General features: G+C 40.2%; 2 protein-coding genes across 5 annotated transcripts in view; both read left to right on the top strand.

Moving 5' to 3' along the window:
* The first annotated feature begins 1913 nt into the window (after positions 1-1913).
* LOC309509552 (NXPE family member 3-like) overlaps positions 1914-13360 on the top strand; it is a 90651-nt gene continuing 79204 nt past the window's right edge. For 2 of the 4 annotated variants that reach the window (XM_082184336.1, XM_082184334.1), the window contains exon 1: positions 1914-2113. The gene's annotated coding sequence lies outside the window, so the exon portion shown is untranslated. Of the gene's footprint in view, positions 2121-13360 lie in introns of all 4 variants that reach the window. The other 2 variants (XM_082184335.1, XM_082184333.1) reach the window with 2 other exon arrangements.
* Positions 3511-5709, top strand: LOC309509943 (uncharacterized protein). The gene is made up of 2 exons (XM_082184947.1): positions 3511-4248; positions 4381-5709. Exons 1-2 carry the CDS (start codon positions 3974-3976, stop codon positions 5102-5104), a joined length of 999 nt encoding a protein of 332 aa, XP_082041073.1. The 5' UTR covers positions 3511-3973; the 3' UTR covers positions 5105-5709.

Raw genomic sequence — 13360 nt, 5'->3', positions numbered from 1 at the left:
AGAGATCGTCATCGTGTAAAGCCATATGCTGCGTCCCAATTTGCCTAAGTTACACTACGCCATAAAAATATGTACTCTTTTTGTGAAGAAAAGGTATTTACTTTTGAATGTGTAGCAAAAAAGTAGGCAAGCTTTAGGACATACTACTTCATCATCTTTATCGGACGGATCTGTCGCGTGCATCCTGTCACTTAAACTGCCCTGTCAATTATCGTGTCACAGTTAAAAAATCCTCTATTAAATCTAATTTAATTTCCTACCGTTTCGGAGAGAAATGTAGTAGCACGTTCATCTGCCAGTGGGTCTTTTATGGAGACTGTCCTCATGTGTTTGCAATTTGAATATAATGCATTTAAAAGTTGAACGGACGTCGCTCAAATGCCTCTGGGCGCAATTGGATAGACCTAAAACCAATCAGAGCGATCGTCATTGTGTAAAGCCCGCCTCAACGTTTCTGATTGGTGCCGCGATTTCGACGGCATGGAAATGGGCTTGAATGAGCTCTTTGCCAGACTACTTCTCGAGCAAATCTGAATTTGCCGGAAGTTGTCTGGGTTTACCCAGGCTAAGTAGTGTCACCACTTGCACATTTTTCGAATGAGCCTGGGTTGATATTTGCCCTGGGAACCATAATTCTTAGTGTAAAACTGCAGCTGTTAAATTATTGAATGTGTTTTTAAAAAGGACTACATCTTCAATAAAAAAAAAAAGCTTTAATGCCAGTAACACTTTATCAAACTTTGACAAGTTAGCTTAACCTGTTAAGAGGACAAGTTCGGTATTTTACACTTAAAGCCCTGTTTTCAGATCGTTTCTGATTAAATAGAACGGTTAAGATTGAAATTTGGACACATGATGCTGGCCCGAGAATTTTCGGTTTCTGTGGTAGCAGAAGGCTCAAGGCTTGATATGCATGACAAAGTGAGTTTGACGGAGCCTTTAGGGCCAGAATGAACCTATATTCTCCAGCCACAGCTTGCTATGACATGCGATTATTATTCTGCTCTTCAATTATTCAAAAGCACTCTTAAATTTTGATCATCTGCATAGGAGTTGAGGTAAGAAAGGAAGAAGAGACGACATGATGGTGTAATGAAAGCAGATGCGAACAAAGGATGTCTCTTTCTTTCTCGTACATCCACCCACACTTACTCCTGCCATGCGGTTTTGGTTTCTTACATTCAGAGACAGCTGTTTCCCATTCCAAAGATTACAGAGCATATTAGAAGGCCAGGCCAGAGTAATGTGATTCTGCCAGAAACAGAATGAGACCTTTCATCAGAAGTGTTCATGTTCATTTTCTCAGTTCACAAGAACTGAGAACTGATAAGAATGTAAATGTGTACCTTGAAATGCAATGTGAGTCGCTTTGGATAAAAGCGCCTGCCAAATGCATAAATGTAAATGTAAAAGTAAATTTTCTAACGGCTCTTAGAAAAGAGAGAGAGAGAGGGAGAGAGAGAGAGAGAGAGAGAGAGAGAGAGAGAGAGAGAGAGAGAGAGAGAGAGAGAGAGAGAGAGAGAGAGAGAGAGAGAGAGGCCAGGCCTACATTCAATCTTGTTGAATCATATGAGCTTATATTATATTTTATTGTCACACTTTAATGGGAAAATTAATTTATTTAATGAACAAATCAAACACAAACATGTAAGGAATGAGAGAAATGAGTCACTGGTACCAGATCCTCAGTATTCAACCTTCGGCCGCTGAGCCTGAGAGTGGTAGAAAATACATTGGAAGAGGAGTAATACGTGGCAAGTACTCCAAAACTTAGTTAATGGAAATCCTGCATCATTGTTTTCACAGTCTGCAGATTTTTTTATTTTTTTTATTTTTAGCCATTGAAATGGCAATGTGGTTTCAGAAGTGAAAGGAAGGATATACACAGAGCTGGAAGGGTGGAGCATGTTTAGCTCTCATGCTGCCAGCACTGGTTATCTAACTGTAATAGTCTCTGCATGCATGAGCCATACAAACGACAACATTATTGAGAGATTTTCATCAAAAAATAGTCTGATAGTTCATAGAACTTACTAGAATCTTTTGAGCCAAGTTCAACTCTTCATTGGGTCTCCTCAACATCTGTACAGTTCTTGTGACTCAACTAGAGAAAGTAAGTTGTTGTTTTATAAAAGTGTCTACCAAATGCTTAAATGTTGACGTAGAGCTTATTTGATCATCTTTCAATCATTGCTCATAGTAATAGTATATTACTATTACCCAAATAGTATAAAACTTATTTTGACAGTATAACCAAAATTAAATTCCAGAGTTTATTTTTGCTCAAATTCAATTTATCTTGTAATGCAGTTTTGTTTATTACCACTTTAGCGCCAAAAGTTGCAGAGTGTACCTTTAACAAACAGTTATTTTAAGAGTATGGTTATCACCAGTGGTGGAATGTAACGAAGTACAAATACTTTTCACGTATCTGTACTTTAAGTAGAATCAATAGTGCATACTTTTGACTTTTACTTCGTTACTTTTTGCAGCAATTATTATACTTTCTGCTCCACTACATTTCTACAACGTTTCGTTACATTTTTGGATCAGTTTTTCCCCTGCCAAAACAGGGATTGAAAAAAATCTCTATGTTTTCAGTGCTGACTCGTTGGTGGCGCTGCCAATAAAGCACCTAAAAGCTGTCACAAAGAACCGGCAAAAGTAATGAATATGTCAAATATAGCAAGGAGACATTTTAATTGTTTATTAATAAACAAGTGTTTTCTGTGTCGGCTGCAAAGATGAGGTTGACGATAGGCCTACTGATACGTGATCTTCGCAGTAGTGAACGCGCCAGAGAGAAATGCGCATTTCATACGGATTACATAAGCAGAGAGCAGTCTGTTTTCTTTCGTTTTGAATTTTTCTGTTTAAAAGTACACATTTAAAGCTGTCTAAAGATATATTTATCAGGTCTGTGAGGCAAGTAGGATAGGCTACCTTATACGCTGAGTTCACTCGCCGGCGCCTACGTGTCGTGATTATCAGTTTTCTACAATATCTTATTTATTAAATCCTGGCAATTGGTTGATGCAACATTGATTAAAATTAAGATACAATTAATACAAAACGAAATTCACTTTAAAAAAGGCTTTGTGCTTTCTGTTTTCTGTTTGAGGTCTCAGTGAAAGTTTTAAAGCAGTCTTTTAGTGCCGCTTTCAGAGCGGTCACGTCTGTAACATTGTTTTTTCCTCATAAATGGGAACACGAAAAATAAAATAAAATGAATATTTTATGTTCTGTGGAGAGCCAACCTTTCTTCATCCGGTGGGTATTACTTTTGGTTTGTGCAGTGTAATTCACAGAATTACAAAAAAATATTTTGCTACCTACCTAAAAGTTAAAGATTTTTTGTGTCCCGTAACGCATGTGTAGCCTAGGCTATTTCCCATTAAATATAAAACGCATACTGATATTTTTCAATATGTTTTAAATGCATTTTCTGAGAATTTATATTTAAAGTTTTCACTGCAAATGTCCCGTTTATAATGATGGAATTGCCCAATATTAAATAATTTATCCTCAACTAGTTTTGTGGTGTAGGTCTACTGTCACGGTGTCAGGTTGTGTTCTCCAGGTGTCCACTAGATGTCCTCCTTCCTCACGGTGTCTGTCACATTTTGAACTACATTCCCCACGATCCTTGTCTCATCATTGCACTCAGCTGTCCCTTGTCATTAATCATTGCACTCAGCCAATTCCCCATTAGCATTGTCATTTCCCTGTGTATATAACCCTGTCTGTTTTAGTATGTGTCACAGAGTCCTTGTATTTATCATGCCACTTCAGTGTTCTGTTCTTGTCTGCTCTTGTTTTGTGTTTTTTGGATTGCTCCTTTGATATTTGACCTATGCCTGGACTGTGTACGATTTTGGATTAACCCTTAATAAATACTTACTGCATATTGGATCTCCCTGTTTCCCGAGTGTGGATCGTGACAGAAGGACTCCGTCACCAAAGATCTAGCGGTATGTTTTCTGGTGTTTCTTCCCCAGCCACCGAGCGGGAGAGAAAGATTTGTTTTGAGGGAACCCACCTAGTCATTTTTCGTGGGACCCGGGGAGGTCGCAGAGGAGTGAGTGGTCGAGAGGAAATCCAATATCACTCTCCACCATGGCCCCCCTTCGACCCTGGGCTCGTGAGGGACGGATCGGAGCCGCCGTCTCGCCATCGCGGATGGAGAAGGGGGAGGAGGCACACGTCTGTCGATCCAGAGACTGTTCACGTCACGTCAGCCGAGCCTGTGTCTTCGGACAGGATGGCCGCCGCCGAGCCTGTTCACGTCACGTCTGCCAAGCCTGTGTCTTCGGACAAGATGGCCGCTGAAACGTTATTGGATTATTTTTCTATGCTATCCAAGATCCTAGAGATTCCCAGGAGTGTTCATGTCACGTCTGCCGATCCAGAGACTGTTCACGTCACGTCTGCCGATCCAGAGACTGTTCACGTCACGTCTGCCGATCCAGAGACCGTTCACGTCACGTCTGTCGATCCAGAGACCGTTCACGTCACGTCTGCCGATCCAGAGACCGTTCACGTCACGTCTGTCGATCCAGAGACTGTTCACGTCACGTCTGCCGAGCCTGTGTCTTCGGACAAGATGGCTGCCGCCGAGCCTGTTCACGTCACGTCTGCCAAGCCTGTGTCTTCGGACAAGATGGCCGCCGCCGAGCCTGTGTCTTCGGACATGATGGCCGCTGCCGAGCCGGATCCAGTGTCTGCGGACAAGAGGGTCGCCGCCGAGCCTGTTCACGTCACGTCTGCCGAGCCTGTGTCTTCGGACAAGATGGCCGCCGCTGAGCCTGTGTCTTCGGACAAGATGGCCGCCGCCGAGCCGGTGTCTGTTCCTGAGCCGGTGGTGTCTGTTCCAGTTCCTGAGCCGGTGGTGTCTGTTCCAGTTCCTGAGCCGGTGGTGTCTGTTCCAGTTCCTGAGCCGGTGTCTGTCTCCGCCCGAGGGGTCGTCTCCGCCGTGGCCGCCCGATGGACTGTCTGCTCCGCCCTGGTCGCCCGAGGGAGAGTCTCCGCCCTGGCCGCCCGATGGACTGTCGTCTCCGTCCTGGCCGCCCGATGGACTGTCATCTCCGCCCTGGCCGCCCGATGAACTGTCACTCCCTGTCCCCGTTTCCCTCCATGGACCTGGCCCCCCATCCCTCCCCCTGATCCTTGACTGTTCTGCCTCCCGCCTTGGACTCTTGTTTTGTGTTGTAGTTTTTGTCGTCTTGTAGCGTCTGGTAGCCGCTCCGTAGAGGGGGGGTTATGTCACGGTGTCAGGTTGTGTTCTCCAGGTGTCCACTAGATGTCCTCCTTCCTCACGGTGTCTGTCACATTTTTAACTACATTCCCCACGATCCTTGTCTCATCATTGCACTCAGCTGTCCATTGTCATTAATCATTGCACTCAGCCAATTCCCCATTAGCATTGTCATTTCCCTGTGTATATAACCCTGTCTGTTTTAGTATGTGTCACGGAGTCCTTGTATTTATCACGCCACTTCAGTGTTCTGTTCTTGTCTGCTCTTGTTTTGTGTTTTTTGGATTGCTCCTTTGATATTTGACCTATGCCTGGACTGTGTACGATTTTGGATTAACCCTTAATAAATACTTACTGCATATTGGATCTCCCTGTTTCCCGAGTGTGGATCGTGACATCTACGTATTGTATAGCCTAATGTTAACTTCAAAAAAGGGGTGTGTCGTGATTCTGCCTTCTCACACCGTGACACAGGTTCGTAGATCTGAGTGTAGCGATTTCGGATTCATATTGCATATTGTTACAGCCCTAATTATTAGAATATAGACATTAAGAGAATACATTGTTATGCAAGTACTTTTACTTTTAATACTTAAAGTACATTTAAAATCAGGTACTTTTTACTTTTTACTTAAGTAGGGTTTTCATTGTGGTACTTCTACTTTTACTTAAGTAAATATGTCTCTGGTTATTTGTACTTTTACTCAAGTACTGAGATTCAGTACTTCCTCCACCACTGGTTATCACTGAAATTTCGATCACACTTTGCCTACTTTTTAAACAGCATTATGTTAAAAATGGAACACAATGGCAACGTTTACACTTGCTTTACACCTGCTCTGTATTTTTATATTCCATGTTGCTCTCTAGTAAATGTACAGCAATACTACCCATTGACTGCTATGCAGACATCTACCACAGTATAAATGATATCACAGAGTATTTACTGGATTTCTTCTATCAGATATACAATCTAGGTAAACATATTAATGTCAGTTAATTATGACAAATATACCATCCAGCCCAACATCTAAGTCGGCTCAATGTTTTTTTCTTTTTCAAGTTTTAGTAAGACTTTCTTATAACGGGAAGTGTTCAGTGTTGCTGCAGGCTCTCTGTAACTGTATGGGCCCACATGGGCCCCAGTGCAGAACTGGCTTCCTTTATCTAACATTCAGACACTTTACACCTTTTTTTTTTATTAAAAGCTTTGCATTCTCCTCTGTTGCCACTTATTTCTGTTACATTCCTCACAGTTCTTTGATAACCTCTTTTCTGAGATAAACAGAACAAGGCATACAGGGAAAAAAAGGTTATCAGAACCTAACCAGATGAAGTAAGTGATAAAAGAGGGATTCCGTAGATAGAGGTTTCCTCAGTTTGGGCACTTTTATGTCCTAGGGGTTTATTTTTTATTAAAACTAACATAATTTACTTTTGTTACATTTAAGCAGTTATGTCTAAACTGCTGCAATAAGTGCAAGAACTAGCATAAAATGTAGCCGCAGTCACATTCATCAGGCTTGTGGAAAAAGTAGCATGCTTTTAGCATAATATACCTTTTTCCAGATAGAACAGTCTTTCCAATGGCATGCACCGTATGAAGGTCCTAGATCACATGTAATTTTTTCAATAGACCATTTGGGTGTAGGCAGAGCCAATCCTGACCTCCCTTGGGCGGTGTTGGGCCCTAAGCAAATTTCTGTTAAGGGGCCCTCCTACCTTTTTTTCCTTTTTTTTTTTTTTTTTGTCAGGCACTTAGTCACAGAACACAGACCTGGAAGTGGCCGACATTAGCAGGCAAGACACAGAAAGACCAAAAGATGCACTACCCAGCTGGGTTAGCAAGTTAGACAGACTAGAAAAAGATGCACTACCCAGCTTAACTTTACTGTTATCTGCTGACATCAAACTTGGAGAGGAGAGAACACAAGTCTACCTGATTGCTGTTCACGCAATTCACTCTCATGATGGTTAAAAAAAAAAAAAAAAAAACGGTTCTGCAGTAGCAGTCTACTGAAGCCATGAAAAAAAATTTAAAAAAATAATTTCAGGTTTATGTCTCAGAATTCTGACTTTTTTTCTTGCAATTCCGAGTTTTTATCCCCCTATTTTGAAAAATATCAGAAACATAAACTCGTTATTCTGTATAATGAGTTTATATCTTGCAATTCAGATTTTTCTTCTCTTATACTTTTCCCCTCAAAATATAAACTCACAATTGGGAGATATAAACCACCCTTTAAAGCATTCTCTAAAGCCATGCCTCCTCCAAAACACATGAATTTGCAGAGCCAGAGCAGAGTCTGCAAAGTGTTATGAGAGACGGTGTTAAATTGCTTCATGTCTCGAAGCACATAACATTACAATCTTAATGAATTTAAACAACTTAGAGAGCTCTGACATGTACCACCTGTTACATGTTAAATCTCCCGGAATCGCGAGCGAGCATGAGCGCGCCTACATAGCGCGCGCACAGCAGAGAGAGGGAGCGAGAGACCTTGCCTGTGTGTGCAGAGCAGCAGTCATTTATCAGAGGTGTGTGTGTGTTTACCTTATTTGTTTATGGTTTTTGCAACTTACGTCCATGAGCAAATAGCTGCAGATATTATTATGGGCTATGGCAGTATTGACCTAACTGCACTTTGTTTTTATGAGAGAACATTTCATTGTTAAACCTTTCTGCAGGCCAGTAGGCTTTTACATTATTATTTAATGTACACAGGAGTGGGGTCAAGTTAAACATTTAATTTTATACTTTGCAATGTGCTAAATAAATGTTTGCATACAATTTTAATTGATTTATTCTTTGAAACTTTAATATTAATTTATGCAATTGCAATGCCTTGATTTTAGTAAAGTTAGTACACAGTCATAGCCATAAATGCAATGGTACTAATAATTGGCATAATTTCTTTCGCCTTTTCGGTTTTCGGCCTTGGTTTCCTCTTTTTCGGTTTTCGGTTTCGGCCAAGAATTTTCATTTCGGTGCATCCCTAAAACGCATAAATCTGAGTCTAAGGATGAACAGCTCAAAGTAGAATGTCACAGGTTGCCATCTCGTAATTACGATAGCCTAATTACGACATGGAGTGAACGCAGCATAAGCTTCTTGTTTTGGTTCAGGAGGAACTGGTGGCTGCTGTTTGTTTGCGGTGATAATATGGACTAAATGCAATGATTTGATGAACATTTTTGGTCCTGAGACTTCCACAGAAGATTTTTTTTAAATATTAAGACCACTTTTATTATTGATTGCTATCAAGATGTCAAGAGAGTTTCAACCACTATAACAAAGTGTTTGTGAAAAACATTACCACCCGTAGCTTTAATTAAACACTTTTCGAAGACAGTAGCAGATATGAAATAACTATTACACTTTAAGGTGGTCTTTTTACAATGCAAGTACACAAATATTTACTGAGCAATATTAATTAACAACATGTCACGTTTCCCCAATATGCATTTCTGTGGACCCTTATTTTGAAGTTTGTTTACCTCAATGCAGAGCCATAGAGAGAAAGAGTTGCGACACTCTTTGATGTCGCCGCTATGGCTGTCACGTGGTTCATCCCCAATAGTTCCAAAACGTACACTGGCTGTCATGTTCTTCTATGGGGCAGACAGCAGCGATTGCATTATTGAACGGTAAATATAAAATAAAACACACACCCAAGTACTTTTTCAGCTGTTATTGCATTATTGCATTTTGTTAATGTCAGTTTTGCATTTGGAGACAAGTTTTAGGCTATATTTTTGGAGGGAAAAGCTTAGTGTTCATGTTCGCATGGGTAGTAGCACTGGCTTTAGCGGCTATAACTTAAAGGTATAGCGGAGGATCTTTCCAAATTTTAGATAAGACCCGCCCTCTCCACTTTTTGAAAAGTTTGATTGATTCACCAGAATGATTGACAATTAGGAGGACCAATAGTATAGGTTACCCACCAGGAAGTAAAACATCCTCCGCTATACCTTTAACTTTTCCATATCATTCATCTGATGATGGACGTCTCATGATATTTATTTTAGCACAACTGGGCTGTATTAGGCTATTGATTCCCGTGATTTTGCTTATAAATTTTGATTCAGCCATTAGCCTACCTTCGTGATCACGCAAAGAGGTCTGCCGTGGCGGTCCGTTCAGAATTCGCTTAGAAGCTAGCTCACTTCTTCTGATGAAAGTGGCCACCCCCAGGACCACAACGTGAAACATAATCATGTTAAGACTAAGAATATTATTTTAAGATTAAGCCATACACATTATCAAAACTATAACAGATTAAAAACGAATTTAAGCATGGCTGATACAAATGAAGGTTTTCAAATAAAATATTTTTTATTAAACAATGACAGACAACAAAAATGTGTGCTTGTGTGAGTGTGTGAACAAGAAAAACAAAAACCAGGGGCAGGTGATCCATGAAACAGACAGGACTGGTGATGGCCATAACAATCCTAAAGGTCCAGCATTGTTCTCACAAGCCGCTTCACTCAAGACAATAAAACATAATGAAAAGTTAGTATATCCCCAAAAATTAAATTAAATAAAAGTTGCTATAAAGGTGGCAGCGATTCATTACCGAACTCTTAGCTGACGAAGTCGCGCTAGCTAACTAGCTAGCAGGCAGAGCTTGAAAATTGGTTGAAACAACCAACATAAAATATAAATAATTACGCTGTGCATGTACAAATGAAGACCAGTATAAGCATCGCAAAGGGCCTCTGATACAATATAGACAGTTGACAATTCAAAAGAGGTCGATATTTCAGCAACTTAACTCTGGAACAACTCGACGCGCAGCAATGTAAGTGAATGGTGTCCAACGCCCAAATGACAGTGTTTGGAACTATTCCGATCTTCAAATCCCGGAAGTAGGCGGTTAAAGCGCCGCCATTATTTACAACGGAGGTCTATGGGAGTGTCGCAACTCTTTCTCTCTATGGCTCTGCCTCAATGGTTCTGTTACGAACTGCTCCGAGACAAGGTTGAGGATCCAAATACAGTTTATTATGTAGGCCTAATCCAAAAACAAAAAACACCAAATCCAGAGAGTAAGACAATAACGGGAAAACCATGGACACAGGCAGATATCAAGAACCAGGAACTAGTGATGTTACGTATGACACTGAAGCTTCGATGTGCGTATCACACAAGCGACACAATTTCTAGTGAAGCCCCGTATCGGGGCGTGTATCGGTTTACTAGAGTCACGTGATCGATGACAAACGAAGCCTCACTTTCTGTCAAATCACGTGCGCGTTTCGCTTTGGGTGTCAGAAGGCTCGAACTCCAGATCTTATTTAACGAGTCATTTTGCCTCAGTCTGGTTGATGTGTTTGTGAGGAGAGTGCTGTACTTTGAAAGTGAATCAATATTACATTTAAATAACCAACATTTATTTTTCACTACTTAGGCTATAATTTTTTCGTTGTTTTTGTGTCTTTTTGTTTTTGTAAAATCGTTGCACTTTTTGGTGATTTTAGGTAATTTGGTGTTGGTATTTAGGTTTAGGGTGGGTTTAGGGGGGAAGGGATAGGGTGTTGGTGTTTGGTGAAGGGTTTGTATTTAGAGCAATGGCAACAGCCAAAAATAATAAATATAATGAAAAACTTTATCACCTTTCTGTCATTCCTACAGTTAAGCACTATCAGTAACAAGTGTCATAAGCACATTTAATAACAGATGATCCTATCAGACAATGTCCTTATTCATTTTGTGTGTGTGTGTGTGTGTGTGTGTGTGTGTGTGTGTGTGTGTGTGTGTGTGTGTGTGTGTGTGTGTGTGTGTGTGTGTGTGTAGAGAGAGAGAGAGAGAGAGAGAGAGAGAGAGAGAGAGAGAGAGAGAGAGAGAGAGAGAGAGAGAGAGAGAGAGAGAGAGAGAGAGAGAGAGAGAGAGAGAGAGAGAGAGAGAGAGAGAGAGAGATAGGCCAGGCCAGGCCAGGCCTACATTCAATCTTGTTGAATCATATGAGCTTATATTATATTTTATTGTCACACTTTAATGGGAAAATTAATTTATTTAATGAACAAATCAAACACAAACATGTAAGGCTTTTATTTGTACACATAACCAGGCTTGGGAGGGTTGCTTTAAAAATGTATTCTGTTACAGTTACAAATTACTTCATAAAAAAAGTATTCAGTAACGTAATCCAAGTACTATAATATGAAATTAATGTAACTGATTACTTTTGGATTACTTCAAGGTCACATATATAAATAAAGTCAAGCAAGAAGAAATATTATAAAAAAAAAAAATGAAAAAAAACTTTTATTTATTAAGAATTTGGTCCAGTGTACAATATTTGCAAAATATACACACAGGCCTGAATATATATTTATGTAAAGGACTATACAGACATCTAGTGGCTAATGTATGGTATTACAGATTATTTTGTTTTATTTTTAACAAATTCTTAACAAAAAAATAAAAACATAACATTTACAATTTTTACACAATCTACATATTAGTTTATTTTAAAATAGGCCTACATGTTGACTAAAGCCGTGATCTTTCTTAATTTGCCTGACTGAACTTGGAGCGTTGGCAGTGGGAGTTCCCCTACGTTACCTAGACAGCGAACATCCCGTTACGCGAGAAAAGATTAAGAAAGGACATTTTGGGTACTAAAAAAGCTACTCTCATAATTTCTACAAAATAGCAGCGGAATTTCCATGAATTAAAAGCGCAGGCATTAATAATACCCGCAGGCAGCATAGTTTCTACTAGCAGCAGTGATTCAGTCTGCGTCTGAGGAGATTGTAGACAGCTGTTATTTGCACCCAGCGCGTGGCACACGTGAGTCATTACTGGCAACAGAACCAGGAACTACTGTATAATCAAGCAGCGCTTAATATAGTGTTATTATGCCAAAATACTTATTTACTTAGTTTTAAATGAAACCATTGTAATCCTGAAAGTATTCCCCCTTTTTTCAAAATGTAGCTAAAATCTGATTACTACGTTTTTTTGACGAAACTGTAACGGATTACAGTGACTGGATTTTTGTATCCTGATTACATAACGCCGTTACATGTATTCCGTTCCTCCCCAACCCTGCACATAACATTGAAACTATGGAGTGTGTTGTGGTTGCTTCATCTGCCAGAGCTTCTAACACAGGCTTCTGGCTGCTTTATTTTAAAAAACCACCAGGTGGCGCTGTTCTCGACCAGTTCGAAGCTTTGAATCTTTTCCCGGAACAGTCAGGAGAAAGCCTCAGTGATTCATGAGGCTTCATTTCCCCATCCCTACCAGGAACATAGACAACAGTGGAAACGCTCAGAAAAATGCAGTGTAACAACATACAAAACGTCACAGTGAGTGATGGGGTGAACCAGCTAGGCTTATATGGGGTGAGCTAAACAAGATAATGAGACACAGGTGAATGTGATAATGAGTGCTGATGAGTCCAGGCAGAGAATTATGGGAGATGTAGTTTGTGAGTGAAACAAATCTGATGTGGAGTGTCCTCAGGTGGCTCTCAAGGGCACTTCCAGCTGATGACCGTTATAGGTTCTTTATTAATGAAGACAAAAATAGCATTGCATATTATACTGACAGTTTTATCCTTTATTGTGTACATATATTGCACATACACGTTCCCATATAAATGTGAATGTATGTTCACATACATATACACACATATTCACGGAATGAGTTACAGCAGATTTCTAGTTACCAGCATACTTTGCTTCTGACTGTTAAAGGAGAACAAATGTTAAAATTAAGTGTTATTTAATGTATTTTGCTCAATATTAATATAGGGGTAGATCTGTTAATGTTTAATGTTCTATTATTTTGGAATTTAAAAGGTTTTCTGGTATGTCTGAGTTATCTTACGAGAGGTTCTCTCATGTTGCTGTAAGTTGCTTACGCTACGGGTAAAGTTGTCTTTTCTCGAGATCTGAAGCCAAAAATGATCCTTAATTTTGTATTTATTGTCAACGCAGTGCGGCAGACAGCAGACCATAGCAGGCTGTACGAGCGTGCTCATTGGCTGTCCTACGGCAACGGCAGCAGCCTACCAGTGAGCCCTGCGTGACGTCGTGCCCTCCACGCGCCTGGCCCGCCAGAATGGGTGTGGCTAGCGTGTATAAAAGAGG

The sequence above is a fragment of the Leuciscus leuciscus genome (genome assembly GCF_965113295.1).
Source record: "Leuciscus leuciscus genome assembly, chromosome: 11".
NCBI classification, from domain to species: domain Eukaryota; kingdom Metazoa; phylum Chordata; class Actinopteri; order Cypriniformes; family Leuciscidae; genus Leuciscus; species Leuciscus leuciscus.
The sequence above is the reverse complement of the archived record's forward strand: the minus strand, read 5'-3'. Positions and strand labels throughout refer to the sequence as shown.